The sequence below is a fragment of the Microcaecilia unicolor genome, chromosome 5 (assembly GCF_901765095.1).
Source record: "Microcaecilia unicolor chromosome 5, aMicUni1.1, whole genome shotgun sequence".
NCBI classification, from domain to species: domain Eukaryota; kingdom Metazoa; phylum Chordata; class Amphibia; order Gymnophiona; family Siphonopidae; genus Microcaecilia; species Microcaecilia unicolor.
The window spans coordinates 41,795,184-41,822,127 of NC_044035.1; the positions used below are offsets into that span (position 1 = coordinate 41,795,184).

At 46.5% G+C, this 26,944-nt stretch overlaps 1 protein-coding gene across 2 annotated transcripts in view; it reads right to left on the reverse strand.

The window, feature by feature from the left end:
• Positions 1-26,944, reverse strand: part of SUFU (SUFU negative regulator of hedgehog signaling) — a 232,700-nt gene that overhangs the window by 176,506 nt on the left and 29,250 nt on the right. For both annotated transcript variants that reach the window (XM_030202831.1, XM_030202830.1), the window contains exon 3: positions 15,337-15,473. In XM_030202831.1, the coding sequence (XP_030058691.1) occupies positions 15,337-15,473 (137 nt within the window). The remainder of the gene's footprint in view (positions 1-15,336; positions 15,474-26,944) is intronic.

Consider the following 26,944-nt stretch of genomic DNA (forward strand, 5'->3'; position numbering starts at 1 on the left):
TTATCTGGACGACTGGTTGATCCGAGCCCCCTCTTATGCAGAGTGCGGCAAAGCTGTGGACCGGGTAGTTGCTCTTTTGAGCTCCCTGGGATGGATCATCAACTGGGAGAAAAGCCAGCTGCGCCCGACTCAGTCCCTGGAGTATCTGGGAGTTCGATTCGACACCCAAGTGGGCAGAGTGTTCCTGCCAGACAATCGGATTGTCAAACTTCAGGCTCAGGTGGACCAGTTCCTAGTAGCCTCTCCCCTTCGGGCTTGGGACTATGTGCAGCTGTTGGGCTCTATGACGGCCACGATGGAAGTTGTGCCCTGGGCCAGGGCTCATATGAGACCACTTCAACACTCTTTGCTGCAGCGCTGGACTCCGATGTCGGAGGATTATGCTGTGCGCCTTCCCTTGGACCCAGCAGTGCGCAAGGCGCTGAGCTGGTGGATGCAGACAGATAAGTTGTCTGCGGGAATGCCTCTGGTGACCCCAGAGTGGATTGTCGTCACGACGGACGCCTCGTTGTCGGGCTGGGGAACCCACTGCTTGGGAAGGACAGCGCAGGGGCTCTGGTCTCCTGCAGAGGCAAAGTGGTCTATCAACCTCCTGGAACTCAGAGCCATTCGGTTGGCGCTTTTGGAGTTCATCCCGGTACTGGTGTTGAAGCCTGTACGGGTCCTGTCGGACAATGCCACGGCTGTGGCCTATGTCAACCGCCAGGGAGGTACCAAGAACGCCCCTCTAGCCAAGGAGGCTATGAATCTTTGCCAGTGGGCGGAAGCGAACCTGGAGCAGCTTTCAGCGGCCCACATTGCCGGAGTCATGAATGTCAAGGCGGACTTTCTCAGTCGCCATACCTTGGAGCCCGGAGAGTGGCAGCTATCTGCTCAGGCGTTCTTGGACATCACGAAGCGCTGGGGCCAGCCGAGCCTAGATCTGATGGCGTCATCGGCCAATTGCCAAGTGCCGCGCTTTTTCAGCAGAGGACGGGACCCTCGATCCCTGGGAGTAGATGCTCTTCTCCAACAGTGGCCGACACAAGAGCTTCTCTATGTGTTCCCGCCCTGGCCCATGTTAGGCAGGGTGCTAGACCGGGTGGCAAAGCATCCCGGCAGGGTAATCCTGGTGGGTCTGGATTGGCCCAGGCGTCCCTGGTATGCGGACTTGATCAGGCTCTCAGTCGACGATCCTCTGCGGCTGCCAGTGGAGCAGGGCCTGTTACATCAGGGTCCCGTGGTGATGGAGGATCCCTCCCCCTTTGGTCTTACGGCCTGGCTATTGAGCGGCAGCGTCTGAGGAAGAAGGGCTTCTCAGACAAGGTCATCGCCACTATGCTGAGAGCGAGGAAGCGCTCTACTTCTACTGCTTACGCCAGGGTTTGGCGTATCTTTGCAGCGTGGTGTGAAGCAGGCTCACTTTCTCCCTTCACTGCTCCAATTTCTTCAGTGTTGGCGTTCCTGCAAGAAGGTCTGGAGAAAGGCCTGTCGCTCAGTTCCCTTAAAGTCCAGGTAGCGGCTCTGGCTTGCTTCAGGGGCCGCCTGAAGGGTGCTTCCCTGGCTTCGCAGCCAGATGTGGTGCGCTTTCTCAAGGGAGTTAATCACCTGCGCCCTCCTCTGCACTCAGTGGTGCCTGCGTGGAATCTCAACCTGGTACTAAGAGCATTGCAGAAGCCGCCTTTTGAACCCTTGTCGAGGGCATCTCTGAAAGACCTGACGTTGAAAGCAGTCTTTTTGGTGGCTATCACTTCAGCCAGAAGAGTTTCCGAGCTCCAGGCGCTCTCATGTCGAGAGCCTTTTCTGCAGTTCACTGAGGCAGGAGTGACTATTCGCACAGTGCCTTCCTTCCTGCCCAAGATTGTTTCTCGCTTCCATGTGAATCAGCAGCTCTGTCTCCCTTCCTTTCGTAGGGAGGACTACCCAGAGGAGTACTCTGCTCTTAAATATCTGGATGTGAGACGAGTCATCATCAGATACTTGGAAGTGACCAATGATTTCCGGAAATCGGATCATCTGTTTGTCCTGTTTGCAGGTCCTCGTAAGGGTCTGCAGGCTGCTAAGCCTACAGTGGCAAGATGGGTCAAGGAAGCCATTGCAGCGGCTTATGTGGCCGCGGGGAAGGTGCCGCCTATCCAGCTGAAGGCTCACTCCACGAGAGCTCAGGCGGCCTCGATGGCAGAGGCCGGATCCGTCTCCTTGGAAGAGATATGCAAGGCGGCAACTTGGGCTTCGGCTCATACATTCTCCAAGCATTACCGTTTGACTGTGGCTGCACAGGCGGAGGCCCGGTTTGGAGCTTCAGTGTTGAGGTCAGGGATTTCAATGTCCCGCCCTGGGTGAGTACTGCTTCGGTACATCCCACCAGTCTATGGATTGATCAGCTTGATGATATGGAAGGTAAAATTATGTATAATCATACCTGATAATTTTCTTTCCATTAATCATAGCTGATCAATCCATAGCCCCTCCCAGATATCTGTACTGTTTTTATTCTGGTTGCATTTCAGGTTCAAGTTTAGTCTTCAGTTACTTCAGAAAGACTTCGTGTTCAAGTTTTTTCACTTGGATTCTTCAAGAGTTAAGACGAGTTTGTGTTACAGTGAGCTGCTGCATTCCTCTCCCCTCCGTTTTACGGGGCTGGATTGAGACTTAAAATTCTGCCGGCACTCCCTCCCGCTTCGTGCGGCTGTAGGGCAGCTTTGTACCCCTCCCGCTTCGGCGGTGTTAGGGTCAGTCAGCTCCTCCCGCGGTTGCGGTTGCAGGATAAGCCAGATCCCCCCGCATCGGCGGGTGTGGTGTCCCTCCCCCGCTCCGCGGGGATGAGTTGGACGGATTCCCCTCCCCCACTTGGGTGGGGATGAGCTGGGTTAATTCCCCTCCCCCGTTTCGGCGGTGGTGAGCTGGGCAGAGTGTCCCTTCGTGGGTGTAATTCTCTAAGTGCTGAGTCCTGCGGATGGAGCTTTGATATCGACATACTGAGGAGTTTCCGGCAGCACATGACCACATATAGGGAGGCAAAAGTTTGCTCTCTATCTCCACCTGCTGGTAGATGGACACAACCCACCAGTCTATGCATTGATCAGCTATGATTAATGGAAAGAAAATTATCAGGTATGATTATACATAATTTTACCTTAGTCTCTCCTCTCTGGTGTCTCCTCCCCTCTTTATGTCATTATATTACTGTAGGCCATGCAATAGCCAGTTTGGACCCTGTGCGGTATATCAAGCCGCTGGAATAAATAAAATAAACACATCATAGGGCAGTGGTTCCCACCTGGAGGCACCCCTGCCAATCAGGTTTTCAAGATATCTACAATAAATATTCATGACCCAGATTTGCATGCAGTGGAGACTTATGTGTTAGGAGGTAAGAGTCTGATAGGTACTGAGGGGGAGAGGGATCTTGGGGTGATAGTATCCGAGGATCTGAAGGCGACGAAACAGTGTGACAAGGCGGTGGCTGTAGTGAGAGGGTTGCTAGGCTGTATAGAGAGAGGTGTGATCAGCAGAAGAAAGGAAGTGTTGATGCCCCTGTACAAGTCGTTGGTCAGGCCCCACCTGGAGTAGTGTGTTCAGTTTTGGAGGCCGTACCTTGCGAAGGATGTTAAAAAAATGGAAGCGGTGCAAAGAAAAGCTACGAGAATGGTACGGGATTTGCGTTCCAAGACCTATGAGGAGAGACTTGCTGACCTGAACATGTATACCCTGGAGGAAAGGAGGAACAGGGGTGATATGATACAGACGTTCAAATATTTGAAAGGTATTAATCTGCAAACAAATCTTTTCCGGAGATGGGAAGGCGGTAGAACGAGAGGACATGAAATGAGGTTGAAGGGGGGCAGCCTCAGGAAAAATGTCAGGAAGTATTTTTTCACGGAGAGGGTGGTGGATGCTTGGAATGCCCTCCTGCGGGAGGTGGTGGAGATGAAAATGGTAACGGAATTCAAACATGCGTGGGATAGGCATAAAGGAATCCTGTGCAGAAGGAATGGATCCTCAGAAGCCTAGCCGAAATTGGGTGGCGGAGCAGGTGGGGGAAGAGGGGTTGGTGGTCGGGAGGCAAGGATAGTGGAGAGCAGACTTATACGGTCTGTGCCAAAGCCGGTGATGGGAGGTGGGACTGGTGGTTGGGAGGCGGGAAGTACTGCTGTGCAGACTTGTACGGTCTGTGCCCTGAATAAGGCAGGTACAAATCAAGGTAAGGTTTACACAAATGTTGTCTTGTTGGGCAGACTGGATGGACCGTGCAGGTCTTTTTCTGCCGTCATCTACTATGTTACTATGTTATCTCTCTCATGAATATTCATTGTAGATATCCTGAAAACCTGACTGGCTGGGGTGCCTCCAGGACCAGGTTTGGGAACCACTGTCCTAGGGTATTAAGAAAAATCCCATCTCCAGTGCCAAAACCTTGAAAAATAACTGAAGAATCATTTCTCTTTCGGCAGTAAGGACAAGTGTAGTTTTTTTTTTTTTTTTTTATTTGTTTGTTGCCTAGAAGGGCGGTATATCAAATGTTATAAAGGGAAATGGGACTTGATATACCGCCTGAGGTTTTGCAACTACATTCAAAGCGGTTTACATATATTCAGGTACTTATTTTGTACCAGGGGCAATGGAGGGTTAAGTGACTTGCCCAGAGTCACAAGGAGCTGCAGTGGGAATCAAACTCAGTTTCCCAGGATCAAAGTCCACTGCACTAACCACTAGGCTACTCCTATTATTAGCTTCTTCTGTAGATGTTTCTAAGATAGTTAAATTACTTATTCCCAACTGATCGTTCCCTCCTGCCTGCTCAATATGATGCACTAACTTGAGTATATAATATACTCTAGACCAGGAACTAATAGTGCTGTGCTATTGTCATCTTTTGAAGCCAGCTGGTTTTCTTTTGGGTAGAGGATCTGTTCAGGGTCTGTCTTCTACCACTCCTACAGAAGTTACCAATACCGACTCATGGAATGTGGTGGTTAGTATGCAGCGACCATTTCTACTTGTCCCAATTTCATGTCTTAATCTCTCCAGTGGTGATCTGGTCATTTAGGGCACCCTTTTGTGACTTAGTCATGATTAAAACAGATCTAGACCAAAACATCTAACTTTTAGCCCTGCACATTCTTGCTTTATTCTACTATGGCAGAAAAACGTCCAAGTTTTGGAAACACCCAAATTCTGCCCCCAACACGCTCCCTTGTGATTAGCACAAACTGCAGAGAAAAACATCTCAAATCAGAGTTTTGAAAAATCACAATTTGGATGTTTTTCGGAGAAAAATGTCCAAATGCCACATTAGGCCATTTTTTGAGACGGGAAAATTAGGTTCTTACCTTGGTAATTTTCTTTCCTTTAGTCATAGCAGATGAATCCGTTACGAGTGGGTTGTGTCCATCAACCAGCAGGGGGAGATAGAGAGCACTGAAAAACCATAGTGCCTCATGGCCAGCTAGCTCCATCTGCCTCTTCAGTAATTTGAAGCTTCCAAAGCAGTGTTACACCGCAAAGCATAATAACATGAACTTTCCTCACTGCGGATGAACGCCCCAAAACTGGAGCTATAATTCAAAGGAGGGAATGAACTCATCCTCCTGGAGGGAATGAACCCATCCTCCTGTAACTGAACAGAAATCCCAAAGACTGTTTTCCAACTTCTCCCAATGAGGGAACATATCTACAGGAAAAACTGAACATAAAAGTAACATAAATCACATAATGAACCATTGAGGGAGGGCTCATGGATTCATCTGCTATGACTAAAGGAAAGAAAATTACCAAGGTAAGAACCTAATTTTCCCTTCCTTGTCATCAAGCAGATGAATCCATTACGAGTGGAATGTATCAAAGCAATCCCTAGATAAGGTGGGAACAAGCCACACCACGCGCCAGCACTTGTGCTCCAAAATGCGCATCTCTCCTGGCAGCCATATCCAGCCTGTAATGTCAGGCAAACGAGAGCTTAGAAGCCCAAGTAGCTGCACTACATATCTCTTGAAGAGAGAGTGCTCCAGTTTCAGCCCAAGAAGAAAAAATCACTCTTGTGGAATGTGCCTTAAAGGCTTCAGGCGGAGGCCGGCCAGATAGTAGATATGCTGAAAAGATAGCTTCTTTGAGCCAACGGGCTATAGTGGCCTTAGATGCTGGAGACCCTCTGTGCGGACCTGACAAAACAAAAAACAAAAAAAAAAAAGATGGTCAGAGGTCCTGAAGGCATTTGACATGCGCAGATATTGCAACCGAGCCCTTCGCACATCCAGAAGGTACAACTGCCCATAGGCTTCTGAAAACTCCTCTTTAGAAAATGAGGGCAGGAAAATAGGCTGGTTTAGGTGAAACGCTGAAACCACCTTAGGCATGAAGGAAGGCACCGTACGTACCATTACTCCGGACTCTGAGAATTGCAGAAATGGGTCTCGACAGGACAGCGCCTGGAGCTCAGATACCCGTCTCGCCGACGTCACAGCCACCAAAAAGACCGTCTTTAAGCTTCTCTGAAGCTCGCCTAAGCGGCTCGAAGGACGAACACTGAAGGGCCTTTAAAACTAACCCCAGGTTCCAGGCCGGACACAGAGCCAGCACAGGAGGACGGAGCCGAAGCACCCCTCTAAGAAACCGTGTCCCATCTGGGCAAGCAGCCAGAGAGAGGCCAGCGATCTTCCCTCGAAAACATGCTAAGGCTGCCACTTGAACATGCAGGGAATTATAGGCCAAGCCTTTTTGTAAACCATCCTGCAAAAAGTCAAGTATCGGCAAGACAGAAGCCCGCATGGGTGTAATCGCTTTAGAAGCACACCAAGCCTCAAATTGGCGCCAAATCCTGGCATAAGCCACGGAAGTGGAACGCCTGCGGGCCTGTAGGAGAGTGGAAATGACTATACTGGAATATCCCTTGTCTCTCAATTGCGCCCTCTCAATAGCCATGCCGTAAGACCAAAGCGGCAGGCGTCCTCCATGGTCACTGGGCCCTGTGACAACAGGTTCTGTACCAGAGGTAATGGCAGGGGATCCTCTACCAGCATCCGCCAGAGGTCCGCATACCACGGCCTCCTGGGCCAATCCGGGGCGATGAGAACCACCTCTCCTTGGTGGAGCCGAATCCGCAGGAGTACTCGCCCTATCAAGGGCCACGGAGGGAACACATACAGGAGGCCCTGAGGCCAGGGTTGAGCCAAGGCATTCAACCCTGCCGAGTGAGGATCTCTCTGTCTACTGTAGAAGCACGGGACTTTGGCATTTGTGCTTGATGCCATAAGATCCATTACGGGCTTTCCCCATTTGGCACATAACTGCAGGAATACTTAGTCTGCAAGTTCCCACTCTGCTGGGTCGACCTGATTCCTGCTCAGATAATCGGCTTGCACGTTGCTCTGACCTGCAATATGAGCTGCTGACAAACTGCAGATGAAGCTTGGCCTGCGCTGCTAATGCTATGCACTGAGTGCCTCCTTGGCGATTTATGTAGGCAACTGCTGTCGTGTTGTCCGACAGAACTCTGACAGCCAATCCTTCCAGGGTCAATTGAAAGGCCACAAGCGCCTGGAAAATCGCTTTCAACTCCAAGCGATTGATGGACCACTCCGACTCCTCGGGTGTCCAAAGACCCTGGGCATGCCTTCCCCGGCAATGAGCACCCTAGCCCTTCAGGCTGGCATCTGTTACCACCAGGCACCAATAGGGGAGTGCTAGCGGCATTCCTCGCCGCAGCATGCTGTCTGAGAGCCACCACTCCATACTGAGCCAGGCCGCAGGGAACCACGTGAGTTTGCATTAATAATCCTGAGATATTGAAGACCACCGTTGAAGCAGGGAACACTGCAGAGGTCTCAGGTGCGCTCTCGCCCAAGGCACCACTTCCAAAGTGGTCATCATCGACCCAAACAGCTGGACTATGTCCCAAGCTCGTGGGCGAGGCATCCTCAGGAGCAGACGGACCTGGTTCTGAAGCTTGCACCGCCTTTGCTCGGGTAGGAAGACTGTCCCCGAGGCTGTGTCGAACCGGACCACCAAATATTCTAGAGATTGAGAAGGGGTCAGGTGACCTTTGGCTATATTGACGACCCAGCCCAGAGATTGCAGTACTGAGACCACTCTGGCTGTAACCTGATGACTCTCTTCTGCAGAGTCTGCTCTGATGAGCCAGTCGTCTAGGTACGGATGAACCCGGATACCCTCTCGCCTGAGAAAAGCAGCTACTACCACCATTACCTTCAAAAAGGTTCGGGGAGCTGTGGTGAGGCCAAAAGGCAAGGCCCGAAACTGGAAATGTTTTCCTATCACCGCAAAACGCAGAAACCTCTAGTGCGGGGGCCAAATTGGTATGTGCAAGTAAGCTTCTTTCAGGTCCAGAGACGTGAGAAACTCTCCTGGCTGTACTGCTGCTATGACAGAGCGCAGGTTTTCCATGTGGAAATGCCGCACGTTCAGAGACTTGTTGACTTGTTTTAAGTCTAGGATAGGCCGAGAAGACCCTCCTTTTCGCGGCACCACAAAGTAAATGGAGTAACGGCCAGAGCCGCATTCGGCAGAAGGCAGGGGGGAAACCGCCCCAATGTGAAGCAAGCCTTGTAAGGTCTCCTCTACCGCCGCCCGTTTGGCGGCAGAACCGCATCGGGACTCCACAAACACGTCTCTTATCGGGGCATTGAATTCTATTCGGTATCCTTCTCTGATCAGGTCCAAGACCCACTGATCTGAGGAAATCTTGACCCACTCCTCGAGAAAGAGGGAAAGTCATCCTCCTATCACAGGAATCGAGGAGGGGGCCGGCGCATCATCATTGAGAGGGTCGCCCTTGAACTCCAGGTCTTGAGCCTGCTGCTGCGGAACGTTTGTCCGAGCGAAGGGAGTTCCTCTGCTGAAAACGGGCACACGAAGTGAACGCAGCAGAACGCCCCGGGCGGTACCTTCTAGCTTCACGGAAGCGCCCTTGGAAGAAGGCCGCGGCCTATCCTCGGGTAAGCGCTGGGGTTTGGCATCCCCCAGGCCTTTCACAATTTTCTCCATCTCCTCACCAAACAGGAGAAGGCCTTGAAAGGGCAACTTCTCCAACCTTTGCTTAGAGGCCATGTCAGCTGCCCAATGCCGTAGCCACAGAAGACGGCGAGCCGCCCACCGCTACAGCCCTCTGTTTAGCGGAAGCTCTGACCAGATCATAAAGGGCGTCAGCCAAAAATGACAAGGCCGACTCCATCCGCGGTGCCACCTCCAAAAGGGGCTCCACTCCATCTCCGGGCTGTTCCACTGCCTGTTGTAACCAAGCGAGGCAGGCTCGGGCAGCGTAGCTGCTGCATGCAGACTCCCGGAAGGATAGGCCAGAAATTTCAAAGGACCGTTTCATAGCTGCCTCCAGGCGTCGGTCCTGCATGTCCTTCAGGGCAACTCCTCCTTCCACTGGGAGGGTAGTTTTCTTTGTCACAGCCGTGACTAGGGCATCCACTTTAGGCACTAGGTGCGTCAAATGCTCCTTACTTAGAGGGTATAATTGCCCCATAGCCCTGGCGACTTTCAAAGGCCCCTCGGGGTCAGCCCATTGAGCCGTGATAAGCTCTTGGATGGAGTCGTGCAAAGGAAGGCTCGAGCAGGCTTCTTAGTACTTGCCATCCTCAGATTACCGGAGGAGGTCTCAGTACTCCCAGGGTCTTCTATAGAGAGGACCTGCAAGGCATCAGTAATCAGCGCTGGCAGCTCATCGCGATGGAAAATCCTCACCGCGGAAGGATCATCTGGATCCGGTGGCAATCCTGCACCTTCTTCTGGCTCTCCAGACCACGAAGGCCTGCCAGACCCCTCAGAGTCCTCACATCCCGACCTTGGGGGGGTGCGCCACTCTCTGAAGGGGAATCAACCTTCTGCGCTTGTCTTGTGGCCATCTGTCAGGGGGAAAACGTGCCTGATGGTAATCCAAGGCCAGACTCCACTGGAGGGGATACAGAAAGCAGGGCCGCAGAGGACCCCTGCGGAAGAGCTCTTTTTAACATGTATGCATTATGCAGCAATAAAACAAATTCAGGGGAAAATGGTTCACCCTGGCCTCCCAGTTCCAATCCAGGGGAAACAGCTCTTTTATTTGCCTCTACACAAGGCGCCCCTCCAGGCTCAAACCCCTCTGCCTCAGTGGGGGTCACGCCATGCTGTTCCAAAATGGCGCCCGCTGCCAGCTCCATGGAGCGGGAAGGAACATCGCTCGCCATGCTCGGGCTGGCTCTACCGTCTGAAAAGCACGCCTTACAGAGCCCCGCTGCAGATTTGTGCTTGCCACAAACGGAACAGCGTTTTAGTTTCTCAGCAGCCATCGTCGAAAACGGCGGAAATTCAAAGTGGCGGATTCGCGCCAAAATCGTCCCGAACGCGGGCCCTCGGAGGAGGAGCAACAAAATGCTCTTACCTCACCAGACCGAGTCTCCGAGCTCTGGTCACGCTGCACAATCAGAAGAAAACCTCTTTTCTGGAATCACAGCGCCAAAGCACGACGCAACTTTTTTTTTTTACGCTGTGAGGAAAGTTTGAGGCAACAGCGGAAGAGGCAAATTTCCAACTTCAGAGGATCAGTCGCGTGGGAAAGGCAGGGAAAGGGCGAACCTATGTGCCTGCATCCACAGCGTGGGCAAAAACAGGGACAGGGCGTGCCTATTTGTCTACTTCCACATCGGGGGCCGGGTAAGGCAGGGAAAGGGCTAACCTATTTGCCTTTAAAGTGGGCACCATCAGCCACAACACCCCTGCTACAACTGGCAAAAGCACAGGAGCCACCCCAGGCAGATTTTCTGAAGGAGCTTGAACAAGCTGCAGCCACTCTGCTGGGGAGATAGAGAATACGGAAGAGGCAGATGGAGCTAGCTGGCCATGAGGCACTATGGTTTTTCAGTGCTCTCTATCTCCCCCTGCTGGTTGATGGACACAACCCACTCGTAATGGATTCATCTGCTTGATGACAAGAAAATGGGTGTTCTCTGAACTTTTGGAGTAAAAAAAAAAAAAAAAAAAAAAACAGGTTTCAGCTTTGGTCAAATATTCCATCTCTAAATCCCTAATGACTACTTTATTTTATTTCCTGTTGTTAAGTTCTCACTGGATCCCCATCTAAGATGGTGTAATTACAGGTATCTGTTAATGGTCACAGTGCTTCCTCACGGTACTTGGTCGCATCATGAATTACTATGAAACTCCCTTTGTCTGCTGCTCTAATAACTATTTCAGTGTTATTTGATAATTGATTTATAGCTTCACGTACTGATCTAGATAAATTCACAAATAAGTTTCTCTTATCTTGTTCCAATCATTCCAAATTTCTTAAAACCAAAGCTTTAAAGATAGCTATGTACAGATCCATAGGTCTGCGTGGTATCCATTTTGATTTGGGATACACCTATATTTATTTATGTTCAAACGTTTTTTATTGACATTAATCAACACCAACATTGTCATACAAGCTGTGCTTCAATCTAACTATATAACAATTATTAACTAACATACAGCATTTGTACATTTTGTCAACTTTTTACCTCATCAATTGTACCAATCCTCCCCCCACCCTCTCCCTTTCCCTCCCTTCCCCCCCCCCCCCCCCCCCCCCCTTTTTTACCCCAGACCTGGATAATCATTCAGTATCAGCCTTTTGAGTTCACCCTGTATTTAGGAGTAAACTGCGGCCTTTATGGCTTAGACTGTGCAAATAAGGGCCCCATATAGCCAAAAATGTGACTCTCTTTTTCTGTGAGAACCGAGATTCTCCCGCCTCCCATGACACCAATTGATGTAGCTGATTTCTCCAGTGCCAGTATGCCGGAGGGTCTTTGACCGTCCAATTCTGTAAAATGCATTTCCTTGCCAATAAGCTCATCTTGCGGAGCATTAATGTTTCAAAGCGATTTCGCCCTCTAAAGGACCCTGGAATATCTAAAATCAACTGCTGAACTGTCCCTAAGATCCTCAACCCTAACCGCTCCTCCCAAAATCCTCGAACTCGGGCCCAGAACCTTTTCAAAATTGGGCAGCTCCAAAACATATGCAGCATCGTGCCAGGATGTCTTCCACATTTAAGACATTCCGGGCTACGGTTCCCTCCCATATGTGCTAACTGAGCTGTAGTTACATATCCCCTATGGATACAACGATAGGCACATTCTCTCAATCGAGCATCTGATATTAACAGGGGTATTCGTGCTATTGATTTAGTAATGTCCCATGATGTCACCACAACCCCCAATTCCTTTTCCCAAGCACTCTTCAACTGTCTATACCTATATTTATTTATTTGTAGCATTTGTATCCCACATTTTTCCACCAATTTGCAGGCTCAATATGGCTTACATTTGCCATAATGGCGATTGCCATTTCCAGGTAGCAGAGTTACAAATGGTATTGCATTACATGGTAGCAAACATGGAGCATAGCATATATGGAATAGATCATGGTATATATATATAACATGTGCATACATACATGGTAAAGAAGAGAAAAGTTGTGGTAGTGCATGAAGGCTCCTGAGTAGTAGATTGGTTAGTAACATGCATTAGGTCATCGACTAAAGAGAGTCCCTATTCCGCATAAGGTTTAAGTGAATTGCTTAATCGTTAATATCATAGAGTTTAATCAGTCAAGTGTTAAGAGTTCAGTTTTGTGTAGATCGTGTATAGTTTCGTTGTTTAGTATTCGGATGGATGCTTAAGGTATGCCTTCTTGAACTACTACTACTATTTAGCACTTCTATAGCGCTAAAAGGCGTACGCAGCGCTGCACAAACATAGAAGAAAAACAGTCCCTGCTCAAAGAGCTTACAATCTAATAGACAAAAAATAAAGTAAGCAAATCAAATCAATTAATGTGTATAGGAAGGAGGCGAGGAAGGTAGGTGGAGGCGAGTGGTTACAAGTGATTACGAGTCAAAAGCAATGTTAAAGGGGTGGACTTTCAGTCTAGATTTAAAGGTGGCCAAGGATGGGGCAAGACGTAGGGGCTCAGGAAGTTTATTCCAGGCGTAGGGTGCAGCGAGACAGAAGGCGCAAAGTCTGGAGTTGGCAGTAGTGGAGAAGGGAACAGATAAGAAGGATTTATCCATGGAGTGGAGTGCACGGGAAGGGGTGTAGGGAAGGACGAGTGTGGAGAGATACTGGAGAGCAGCAGAGTGAGTACATTTATAGGTTAGTAGAAGAAGTTTGAACAGGATGTGAAAATGGATAGGGAGCCAGTGAAGCGACTTGAGGAGGGGGGTAGTATGAGTAAAGCGACCCTGGCGGAAGACGAGACGGGCAGCAGAGTTTTGAACCGATCTTGAAAAGATCTGTTTTCAGTAGTCTTTGGAAGATGGTTAGATCTTGCGTTGTTTTTATGGCCTTCGGTAGTGCGCTCCATAGCTGCGTGCAGACATATGAGAAGCTGGTTGCGTATGTGGATTTATACTTTAGTCCTTTGCAGTTAGGAAAATGGAGATTGAGGAATGTGCGTGATCTTTTTGCATTCCTAATAGGCAAGTCTATAAGGTCTGACATGTAGGTCGGAGCTTCTCCGTGGATGATTTTGTAGACCAGGGTGCAAACTTTGAACACAATACGTTCTTTTAGTGGGAGCCAGTGTAGTTTTTCTCTTAGTGGTTTGGCGCTTTCGTATTTCGCTTTCCCAAATATGAGTCTGGCTGCTGTGTTTTGAGCGGTTTGAAGCTTCTTAATGATTTGTTCTTTGCATCCGGCATAAATGGCATTGCAGTAGTCTAGATGACTTAGCACCATTGATTGTACTAGGCTGCGGAATACTTCCCTTGGGAAGTAAGGTTTGATTCTTTTAAGTTTCCACATTGAGAAGAACATTTTCTTTGCTGTGTTTTTCGCATGATTTTCGAATGTGAGATTTCGATCAATTGTGACTCCCAGAATTTTCAGGCTGTCCGAGACCGGGAGGGTGTAATCCAGGGTGTTTATGGTGTTGGGTTTGTTTGTGTTGTATTGTGAGGATAGAATGAGACAGTGTTTTTTCTGCGTTTAGCTTTAGTTGGAATGCGTCCGCCCATATTATAGCACAATGTTATGTTTATCTGTGCTATGGTGTAAATATGTGAGAAGCGCAGTACAGCATCTTGGGAGCCTTGTTTATAAAAATGCCAATGTACTTTTTTTTTTTTTTTAAAGAATCTCACTGACTTCTCCAGCATACCATGAGTTCTTAAGATGGAGTCTCCTGCTAGAACTCAGGAGGTCCACACCCAAGCCCTTGAGAAAGTCAGCGATACAAAACCTCAGGTGGCGCAATGAAGATAAGGTTTCAAGGGGGGACCCTAGCAGCAGTTGCAAAATCACTTTGGATATTATGACTGAGCAACAAACAAATTTCTAACATGGAGATGTGAAGTTGGACATCATTGTTGAAAGGTAAGTGATGATCCTATTATGAACTTTGATACAAGCCTGACATATGTGACTTATGAAGAGTATAAAGGAGTTTCACATGCATTTAGCAACACCATATAATTTATAAGACATTTTAGCACATAGTAGCACAATTAAAACATTTTGCGACGGTATGCTAAGAAGCCCGATGAATGAGATGAAAAAGCGATTTCATCTGTATTAGTCTGTTTTTGAACAGGCTTACCAAGTCTAACATGAAAAGATTATAAACCCTGCAGAATACAGCTACACATCTGTTGGGGGCTCTCATAAATATGATCCTGTGATGCGTCTTATTGACTGTCAAACCAACAAAAAGAAGGTCCAGGTCTCCTGCAGAAGGCCGGTTGGCCGAAACACAGACCGTGTAGGGTCTTAATAAACTTTTTTGGTGCTCTTACTCTTTGTGGTTTCTATCTGGTCTATTTTGGTTTTTCTCCCGCTTTCTTTGTTGCGTCTTATTGACTACCATCGCCTCCCAAAGCATTATGGAAGAGGTGATGGTAAGCTGAGCTGCGCTATCAGCAGTCGGGCCAGCTAACATACGGTGTCAACCTGTGTGCTAGCTGTCACAGCCAGACGCTCCCATCATGCCCATCTCCTACCCTCCCTGCATTAGGCAGCTAATGCAGGAGTCTTACCACATACTTTTGTTTTTGCTGCAGGAGACAGTGTGGGCCCACATTGTCTACCACGTGGTAAAACACACGTTAGCTGCTTAATACAAAACATAGAAAGAGGGCCACTTTGTTTATATTTAATTTAACTCACACCTTTCATTAATAGCTCAAAAGCACAACACATTCATGTACAATATTTATTTCCCTGTTCACAGAGAGTTTACAATCAAAATTTTGTACCCGATATTCGTCTAATGTAAGTCCCACCAACTTTTCTCAACTAACAAGGGAAAGAATATCTCCAACATAGTTCTCTAAAAATTGTAGTGTTAAATGAAATAAGATGATTAAATTCTTACCTGACTGGAAGACATATCTAGCCAAGCCTTGCATTAACTCTGCTGGCCATGTTGGGGGTGCAGACTCCCCTGCTTCTCTTTTTAGCCGGAATGTCAACTCAAAGCCAAACCCACTTGGGCTGTCTGCTGTTGTGTATCTGAAAAGATTAAATGCTCAAATTTATGCTGGGTTTCTCCTTTCCAAAAGAGCAATTTTTTCATCAAAACACATTCAGTTTAGCAACAAAACCCAATATTCCTACGCCAAGAGAACTGCTTTCCAGTGAACTCCTTAACACAGTGATATTTTTCTTAAGTTTTAAAGTGCTAAGTGGCTGGGGAAAAGGGGGGGGGAAAAAAAGCTAATACTGATTAAGAAACCAGTTTGAACAATTTTTACTGGTAAGGCATTATAGATCTTTCTGTAACTATTTATCCAATCAATGAAGATTGTACACCACTACAGAAATGAATTTAATTTTTTTCAAAAGGTAGTCATTTGTAGGATATGGACTTTCAGATGTGATACTGTTTAGTATTATGAGAACTGTGCCTGAGTTCAATTTGACATAAATGGCTAACTTCCACATATTTCAGTAGTGAACAAGGTCTGTTTTGGTGCCAAAAAAATAAATAAATAAAAAAGTTGAGCAGCTTAAAACATATGACTAAGGAGCAGATTCCTGCAATAATATGACTACGTATTAGTGGATATATTTACTGAGGAGACTCAAATTGGTCAACTTCAGTAGTTGGATTGGCCTTATCTAGTGCACTAAAACCATATACACGTCATGCAAAAAGACAAACTGGTACACATCTTATAAAAACAAAACATTTTAAAATCAAAGGCTAAATATACTACTGTGGTAGTGGACATAGTAAATGTTAATGCTGTTCAGGTACGTTATTAGTAAATTAGGTCTCACTGCATAAAGTGGAACCTGCAGTAAATAACATGCACTGGTGTGTGGTAGTGCATGGTAAACCAGTAGCATCTGCTAGTAAATCCAGCCTGAGTGATCTATATGCACAACAAAAGAACAAGAGTCCACACTTTGCACAAAGCAAGTATGGCGATACTTATGTAAGCTAAAGGAAAACAGAGAAGCAGATGAAATGGGCTGGAGACCTTCAAATATATCAAGCTGACTCGATACAGACAGTGTTCGTTAACAGGGCCTGCATCAGGACAGTCTAGTTTTCACACAGAGTAAAATGAGTTAAAGTCTAGATAGTGCCGTCTTCAACCTTAATCGGCTGGACATGGAGTTTAATAAAGGCGATGATGGTTGCTTATGCAGCCAAATACAAGTATTGCGTCGAGTGGGATAACTGCCCGACACAACGCATTGGGATTGGGGGGGGGGGGGGGTGATTTAATGATGCCATACAAGCCTTGTATTCTTTTCCGAAAAAACAAAATTACTAGTCAATGGAACATGAATATCTAAGTTTGTCCATTTTTAGAGGAACTAGACAGGGTTGTCCCCTGTCACCTCTTTTGTTCATGTTACGTTTGGAACCTTTGTTACGAAGGAGCATTGAGGAACAAGGAATTCATGGGATCAATGTAGCACGAACTGAACTCAAAGTGGTAGCATTTGCTGACAATTTATTTGTACTTTCAACAAATCCTCATTAATCCTTACTGACATTACTCCAGGAATTTGGTAATATATCAGGATTCTACCTGAATCTTTCTAAAACTAAAGTGCTGCCAGAAATTAAGGCTACCTGGAAGGGGCACTTCCCATTTACCGGGGAAGACAGGGGACTAAAGTATTTGGGTACATATCTTCCTCTTGATCTCACTCAACTATATCATTGTAATGTGTCTGCTCTTTTGGAGGCTCAGCTCAGAACTTACATACCTGTGTGGCTTACCCACTGTCGCTATGGGGTCATATATGTTTGTTTAACATGATGATAGCACCCAAATGGCTATATGTGTTTCAGTTGCTCTCTATACTTACGGGATAGCAAAAGTTAAATAAATTGTTAAGAGATTTTTGTGGCAGGGAAAGAGACCTGTCTGGCCATAGAAATCCTACAAAAACCGAAGGCCCATAGGGGAATGGGGCTTCTTAACATATGTTATCCGACTGTGGAATGCGGAATGAGGCATCTCAATGACTGGTTTCATGGTACAGACACTTACACAGTTACAGAGCTGGATTTGGGAGATCTCCCACAGGTTGACATTAGTCATGTCCTGCATGTCAGTCCACCGTTGCCCCCTGGTATCCATAAATCTAACTTGTTATTTTCCACTGGTGTGAAGCTGGCTCTGCTGGCAGCATCACTTCTCATCCACTGACACCATATTTGTCAATATGCAATAGCCCTTGCCTTTCCTCTTGCACAGGTCTGTACCACATTTTCCATCTGGGCCTCGACGGGCATAAAGAACATTTTGCAAGTGATATTGGATGAAGACGATATGAAACCCTTTTAGGACCTACAAATAGAATATTCTCTACCCCCATCTCATTACTTTGCTTATATGCAACTCCACCACTGTGCGTCTTCTTTGACTTGGACTGACCTTACAGGAATGTGCAGGAGACTTTGGCTGAGGCATTAACCAGGGCCGTGCCAACCCGGTAAGCGGGGTAAGCATGGCAGGGGGGCGCCTGCCTTCAAGGGCACTGCTGCTGCCGCCGGCCGAGTAAAATCTAGAGCAGCTTCCAGTTCAGCAAGGGGAGCACAGACGGACGATGCTCCAGGCTGCCTTTGCTTTTGTTTCAGCTGTTCCTCTGGTCCCGCCCTCATTTCCTGTTTGTGGAACAGTTGAAACAAAAGCAAAGGCAGCCTGAAGCATCGTCCATCCGTGCTCCCCTTCACTCTTTTAACAACAGCCAGCACTAATGAAGGGGAGGGAGGGGAGGGGCTGCAGCATATGTCCCCCTTCAGATAGGAGCAGGAAAGAGTGCTGAGAGGAGAGGAGAGCCGGCTGCTTGGATTGCTGACATTGGTAAGACATCTGAAATTTCTTTTGAAAGCCTTGTTTTGATTACTGCAATGGCCTGGGCCTACTTATAGGGATAAAGAAAGTGCATTTGAAGACCCTGCAGGTTGGGGGAACTGGGAGTGAACCAGCTGGGAAGAAAGGAAAGACAAGGCAAGGAAAGTTCTGTGTGTGGGGGGGGGGGGGGGAAGAGAACAAGCTAGAATCAGGGAGGAAGGAGGGGAGACTACAAGGGCAGCACAGGAAAGGAAAATAAGCTGATGGAACAGAAAGGCAAAGAGGCAGACAGGGAAAAAGCAAAGTGAGCCATTACCCCCCCCCCCCCACCACAAAAAAATAGATGGCAAAATAAGTACAAAAAGCTTTACAAAAAAATGTGCCGGGGGAGGCGCCAACTGATAGTCTGCAGGGGGGCACCAGAGACCCTTGGCACGGCCCTGGCATTAACCTTGGGCTCTCAACAAAGAGCACCTTTAACATTTCATCATAGGTATTTACTGGACACTACTTTGGATGTAGATTATGCTAAATTGGCAAAGTCATGGACAGTAGACCTTTCTCATACTATTTCCCTGGTAATGCTACAGATATTTATAACAACTTTGCATAAAGATGTTGAAAATGCCCTTTATAAATTTGCCCTATGACAAATAAGTAGTAGTAGTAGTAATGCTACATAGAAAATCCATGCTAACAGAATACCTCGGTCAAACACACTGAACACAAATCCAAATACATAATAGCTGACCAAAAATGATAAACATACTAAATCAAAACCCCAACAAGCCACACCAAAGAAGTAGAAAGAGATGAATTCCTCCTATACCGTGCAAAATATAAATATCACACATGCCAGGGATGGTGGTTAGGGGAGTGCAACTAGGATAACTGCCCCATGGCCAGATAGAGCCCAAAGCCTGCTGAAAGATAAAGGAGGAATGACCTGGTAGTGGGCTTTGGGGGGGGGGGGGGTTCCCCTCCCAAATTTCTGCCCTGGGACCCAGCCACATCTAACAGCAGCTCTGACAGAATACACATTTCAAAACAGACATTCTAAATCACAAAATAGAAAATACAAATTTTTTTCTATGTTATGTTTGGTCATTTTATTTTTCAAATCATGTTGGTCCCAGGCTCTGGTTTCCCCATGTCTTCTCAACTCACTTGCCAGGGTCTCCTATCTATTTGACATTTCTTCTTTCTCTGTGCTCACCATCCATCTTCCATCTCTATGTTCAGCATCTCCCCTTGTGTCCCCTATACTTCCCTGTCCATCTCCCCGCGCTATGTCTCCATCCATTCCCCGTGTCCAGTCATCATTCCTCTGTCCCTATGCCCCATCAAGTCCAGCATCTCCCTTCTATGGTCCTATTCGCCCCCATGACTACCATCGTTCCTCTGTATCCACATACCCCCTCCCATGTCTGGCAGTGCCTCCTCTGTGTCCATATATCCATCTGCATGCAGCATCTCCCCCTTCCTCCCTTCCTTTCCTCCCCTCCAATGCTGCCCATCTCCTCCAGCGCCAGCCTTCCCTCCCTCTCACACTGCCTCTGTACCCTTCAGCTCCAGCCTCTCTCCGTCCAGTGCTGTCTCTGTCCCCCTTCAGCTCCCTCCCTCCAGCGCTGCCTCTGTCCCCTTCAGCTCAAGCCCTCCCTCCCGCACTGCCTGTCCCCTTCAGCTCCCTCCAGCGCAGCCTGTCCCTCTCTCAGTTCCAGCACTGCCCCCCTTCCCCTGCATGGGTCTTGCATTGTTTTCACCACAAAAATCCCCCAGAGGTCTGCTCCGGGGCCTTCCCTCCTCTGGCTTCCACCTTCTGAGGTAACTTCCTGTTTCATAAAACAGGAAATAACAATCAGAAGGCAGGAGCCAGCAGAGGAGGGAAGGCCCTAGAGCAGGCCTATGGGTGATCTTCGTGGCTCAAAAAAGCAGAAAGACAAGATGCGATGGGGAAGGGAGGGAGGGAGGGACCCACAATAACCACGGTGGGTTTGGGGGGGGGAGGGGGTTAACCACAGGGTGGTAAAAAAGTTTTGATTCTGCACCCATGGTAAAAATGTGGTATAAAAATGTTTTACCGCGGGTCCCCGTGTTATTCTCTAGGATGAAGGCAAAGCTGGTTCAATGGGAGCTACATGTCCTCCACATGGATGTAGAGCTGAGTATCCTTTGACCATATAAAACTGACTAGTGCAGCAGTTCCCAAACTGTGCGCCACACCACCCTGGTGTACTGCAGGAAACTCTGCGGTGCTGCAACAAATCCCAACCTCCCTCCTGCCACCACCCGAACCGCTACTGCTCCCCCAATCCAGTGTCTGCTTCCTCTCTGTCCCTGCTCCCCTCCCCCACACACACTCATCGCCACACAGCGCCAAACTGTACATACACATGACCGATGATCCTTCTCCCTCGACCATCACTTCTTGTTCCGGGGTACAGCCAACAGCGTGTGTATGGAGACTCTGGTGACGGTCCCGCATGGCTGCAGCTTGTTTTGCCACTAATACTGCTGATCTAGAGAAGCAGCAGCAGTGGCAGGGAGCCTGAAGTGGCAAGAGGATCGCTGGATGCCCTGAAACCGAGGCATATAAGAGCTTTTCCCCACAGCGAGAGAGAGATATTCTGCTTCATTTCCCCCAACCCCCCCCCCCCCCACACACACACACACACACACTGCTCCAGTTGAAGGTAAGCACTGGAAAAAGATAAATAGCCTTAATTTTTTTTCTTCACCTGCTTGGGAGAGGGGCCATCAAGAGAGAAATATTACACATGATGTGCGGCGGGGGGGAGGGAGGGAGGCAGTAGAGACCTGTGTGACTGGGGGGAGGGAGTGGAAACCTGTGTGGCCAGGGTGGGAGGGTGCCGTGAAAAGTTGCTCGGACACTAAGTCTGCCATGAACCAATAACATCTGGAAACCACTGGACTAGTGGCTTCAGATGGATATTAAACAGAACCGATGACAGTATCGATCCTTGTGGCACCCCACAGGTCAGCACTCATGGTGGCGATGAAGTGCTGCTGAACAGTATGGACTGTTGCTTACCTTATAGAAGAACCTGAACCAAGCAAGAACTGTACTACTGATACTCATTTCTGCCAGCATGATATCATCGTCCATAGTGTCAAAAGCTGCTGAGAAATCCATTACTACTAACACCGAGGCAATTCTCTGTCCCCCCCTTGTGCTAGTTCAAGTGTGCACTTAAGTCTGGCAGAAATATGTAACTTATGTTATCCAAATTGTGTTCAAATATGTATCAATAATATAGTAGTTCATATCTATATCAACTACAATAAACATTTAAATTCTCATTTTTCTTATTTTTTGAACAAAGGATTGCACTTTTGACAGAGTGAATGAAGTTGTTCTAATGTACATGTGAAGCAATAACAACAACAAAAAACAGCACAGTTATGATCTTCTTATGACTTACAATAAAAATGAGTAAGCAAATTTGAAAAATGCCACTCATACTAGTGGCAGAATAAAAGCTAACTATAACAACCTACATCTAATGAAACCATGTAGCAAACAATTAGGTTTTTCAGCAGTTTCCAAAATCTATGAATCTTGTTCACACCTTAAATCTGTGGGTAGAGAATTCCATAAAACTGTGAATGTAGAGCTAAAAAATTTCTTTTGAGTCGAGATAAGTTGAATGAAAGTAGCTTCTGGGAGTTCAAACTTGTTTTAATTAATCAATCATTTAGATAACAGAACAAATTTAACCTCAGATCCACTGTGTAGGATGACAATTAACTTAAAAACAAGACACAAAAATTTAAAGTCAAGCCCTGATAAAGGCCGCCAGTGTAAAGCCATCAAAGCAGAGTGGCCTTATCAAACTGATTTCTTTCAAAATTATCCTGACTGCTGTGTTTTGCAGGGTTGCAATCAGTTTCTAATATAGGAGAATGACTTTTTTTTGTATGCTGTATTATCTTATTTTGAATTTTGAAACATTTTAAGCATCTTTTGCAACAAATGAGTGCTAGTTACTCAGTATTTGCCCATTCATCTGTATATATATAAACAAATGCATATTTTGAGGTTGCCTGCACTGCACCTCGAGTTACTTAGCAACTGGATACAGCAAAGGAGTCCTGCTGCTGTTTTAGCAGTTGTCAGTGCTGCAGAAAGCAGGGAGCCATATGCCACCAAGAATGCTAGGCAAAAGGACCAGAAAAGCCTGCCTCCAAGGTTCTAATTCTCTTGAAGAAAGAAACTACAACAGTGCAGCTCTCTCCTTCAAGCCAGGTACTCTCATCTGAAATCAGTCCCTGCCTTGCAGAGAAAAGGCATTTCTGTAGGGCTGGCCAGTCGCATCTTTCCAGAGCTGGATAAGGTGGCCTATGGCAGCTCTGCTGCCCAAGTACATACATTGCTGAGCTTGGAATCTAACCAAGTGACGCTAGGAAGGAAACTGTCAAGACAACTACAACAGTAATGGAGATGCAGAATGCATGATTTATTTTATTTAAATATTCTGGAAGTCTGGGAAGGATGTGCAGCCTGGGTCCCAATCCCTGATCCCATCTCTTTCACTGCAAGTTAGGAAGAACATAGCTGGAATTACTTTTGTAGAAGACTTGGTCTTTCGAACTATCCCTGGGATGGGAGGAGAGCTGGCAGCCTCTCTGTGTGCCCTTCCCTGCCTGCCTGGCAGGCAGTACCTAGGACTGTGTTGTTGCCTGTCCCAGGTATCACAGGTACATACAGTTTCTGAACCATACACTTTCACTTATTGGTGCTTATATCCCACACAATCTGAATGTTAATTATTCAGTTCTATGTGGCTTACAATAATTAAGACTAGAAATACATACAATATATTTTTACAAGTATGAAGAAAACAAAAAAAACCATGTTGCTAGCTCATTAGGTTTTGTGCATCTAGGCCTCAGTGGAGATCTGGCTCGAAGAAATAGGGAACGGGATGACAGCAGTTAAGACTAGCTAAAACAGGGTCGAGAGAGATAGTGAGTATTGGGGGGTGACAAAATGGGTTCAGGCTCAGAGCAAGTATGGGAATTTGACTACATTGTAGTTACACATGCATCTGAGTGTGCCTGAACAGCCAGACTACATACATTGCGTTGGGGGGGGGGGGGGGGGGAGGAATCCTCCCTTTGTTTCATTGCCCAAGACAATAGGCACCAACCACTTTCTCCAGTAATACTTCTGGCCAAAAAAAAAAAAAAAAAAGACTTCAGTGAGAGACAATGTGGTCCATGTTTGAAAAACAGTAAAGATCACTCTCCAAGCGTCCTCTCATTGCCACGTGACTTACTGCTTTAATATTTTTCGGTCAGCTTCATCACTAAAAGGAAACCATATTCGCGTTACTTAAAAGTTTGAACAGCTGTGATCCACTTGTGCTAGCATTACCACCCACCAAATGAAATGCTTTTGTAAAATACATTAGAATTGAAACAGATGAAATGTCACATTAAAGTCTATCTGGCTTTTACTGTTAGAACTTTTACATGAATCTGGATTAGGGTGTCATCTTAAAAACAAAGCTCTAACTACAGAAACCACCAACTTCCTAAGTTTGCTTAATTTTAAACACGTGCATTTTCCTACGTATATCTATAGCTGAACTGAAAATATAGTTCAATGTCTGTCAGCTACAAATTTCTTCATTTAATTTAACATATTTATAACCTGCGTAATCCAAAAGTACTTGTAGGCTAACAAGTTGATATACGTAGCAAAATATTATCAAAACTAGTAACATAAGACAAAAATAACACATATACAATATATTTACTCAATTAAAATGCTCCATCTCAAAAATAATACTGCTCCTAATATTATACAGGTATTTATTATTCTTCTCATTCCATTTTGCTCATTAACATCCAAAGTCCTATCAAAACAAAAATGTTTTCAAACTTTGTTCCTCTCCCACCCCTCATCCCCCCCCCACACTGCTTTACATAGACGCCCTTTTATGAAGGTGCGGCAAGCCTACCGTGGGCTTGCTGCATGGCAATTTGGCTCTACTGCCGGAGTCCTGTGGTAGTTCCGACCCCACCATGCGCCATTCCCAGCTCTAGAAAATACTTTTGTATATTCTAGCACCGGGGTAGTGTCCAGCGATAATCGGACAGAACATGGTTATTGCTGGGCTCCCCCAGGAAATGGCTGCACAGCAAGTGTTTAAACCTACCACACTACTTCCTCCCTTAAAAAAAAAGGGGGGGGGGAGAGGTTTCACTGTTAGCGGTAAAAGGGGGCCTCTAATGCCACCACAGGGCCCCTTTTCTGCTGCTTAATTTGAACAGTGAATTGGGGAGATCAAATCTCATTCCCAGCAAAAAGAAACTTCATGTTTAAAAAACAAACCTCACAACTGATATATGTGCAGAGCCGTTATTTAACAGCATGAACTTTTTCCTTGCATTAATCAATTTTCTTCACTTATCAAAACTATGAGAATTCAACTTCTCCTCTTTGAATTAGCCTTGCTGTGAAAACAGGAGAAAAATAGCTATATACAAGTCATTCAGATAGCATCAATAGTTATAAAATAGCTCTCAAGAAGAATAATTCTAAAAAAAGAGGCCTGGTCATAAGTGTGAAGTTCCACCTTATGCTTCTAGGGGGCTCAGCCTGAGTAAACCTAACCCATCTGGCAAGCAGGTGTCAGCTGGCTCAACCAGATTGGCTAGTTGCCTGTCCTGGTCTGCTTCATGCCTGCCACCTCCTTTCTGGTTTCTTTGCCAGACCTAGGTCTGACTTCTTCAGTGTCATCTTGTGTTTGGATTCCTTATTGTCTCCTTTCGCAGCATCAATTACCCATGGAAGCCTTTTGGTTCCTGTACCAGAACCTCTGCTAGGATCCAGTTTTCCTTCCAAGCCATTACTTTCAGTGAATGTCACTGGCTGATGTTCCCTGCTTTCACCTTTAGCATTCCTTGGTATCCAAATACTCCTCCACGGGCCTTGGATTTCATGAAGCTGAGGCCTGCTAGCTACCAGTATTAGACATTGAACCCAAAGGGAAGGCAACTTCTACAGGTAGAAGACGATACTGACCATCCCAGGCCAAGGATGGTCACTTCTAGTGGACAACCTATGAGCGGACTCTATCCTACTCGTTACTCCTGGGTCCTAACAGAGGGTAGCTGCAGTGGGAAATGATTCTGGTTCTCCTAGTTCTCAGGCTACTGTACTAACCATTAGGCTACTCCTCTGCGATGAGATCCATCATAGAAAAACACATTCCCTTAAACAGAAAGTTTTTTTTATCAATGTATAAAAACTGATCAAAGAAGAGGATCCAGAAAGAAGCAGCAAGTGAATCATAAAAAGATAAAATGGATATTTAGCACCCAGTTAAAGGTGAAACTACAGAGGTTCCTCAAGACTGAACTGTGGCCTATGCGGTGCATGTGATGTAAGACCTAGTCAGTGCTCCTGAACTGATAAGATAGGCAGCCTTTTTATTGCTGCTTTGCACCAAAAATACTTAAGTAATGCATGATAATCCCTTTATCAATCTCTTTCCCTCAGATAGAGAAATGCAGAAGTTTACAAAGGCTACATATCTACCTTCAGGCATTGCAGAACTTGCACAGCTTCATTTCTCTACTGAGTTGTGTCAGCAGGTAACATCACATGCATTATCAGTCTTGCTCTCTTCCCCACTCCCTATGAACTATGGAAGCAATGATAGGAGCTGAGATCAACCCGAAGCTGGCAGACTGTCCAAAACAAAGCCATCATATGATCCTTCAGCACCAGTATCCCTTGACAAAGTGGAGTGTAGCGGAACAGGCACCTGTTGGGAGTACCCGTGCATGACTAAAGGCTAAATCAGCAGACTAGCAACTCAGGGACCAGCATCAGCACAGATAAGTGTTACCTTAGACTATAAGACTGTATTGCTGTATCACTTTACATTTATGGCTCAAAGAGAGTATAGACAAACGTGTTGAAGATCACTCCTCCAACAAATAACCAACTTAATCTAAAGATCGTGCAACAAATTTTGGGAGGAGGGGGTTAGTCTATGATTATAAGTTTCATGTATTAGGGGTCACCTATATAGGTGTCAAGAATTACCCCAGTGACTGTATGAGACTTTCCCTGAGCATGTCTGTCTTGAATGACTCTCCAGTTGATCTCTACTATTGTTTGGTATTTGTTGTGTAGACGATTCAGTAGAGTTTGGCCCAAGATTTTTGACTATTTCTAGGATAGGCAGCATAAAATGCATTGTACCGTTTCGGAATCTTGCCAGGTACTTGTAACCTGGATTGGCCACTGTTGGAAACAGGATGGGCTTGATAGACCTTCAGTCTGTCCCAGTAAGACAACACTTATATTAATCTCAGGGCAGGGGGGGAATATTATTCCTTGGTGGTCACAGCTCTCCAAGTGCTCCTCGATACATGGGTTTCCTCAGGCGGTGGCAAAGACCATTGGTTTTATATTCTCTTCCTGATGATGAAAAAAAAAAAAAAGGTGTTGTCACCTAGGAGGGTTGTCTATATTGTGTAAAACCATAATTAGAGGGAAGCGTAACATTCATAGACCTCCATAGTAGACAGATTTGAGTCTCTGTTTAAACCATCATTTTTTTCCTATAGTTTCTATTGTTCCAGGCAGCTATATGCAGTGGTTCCATGATTCGAATCCTC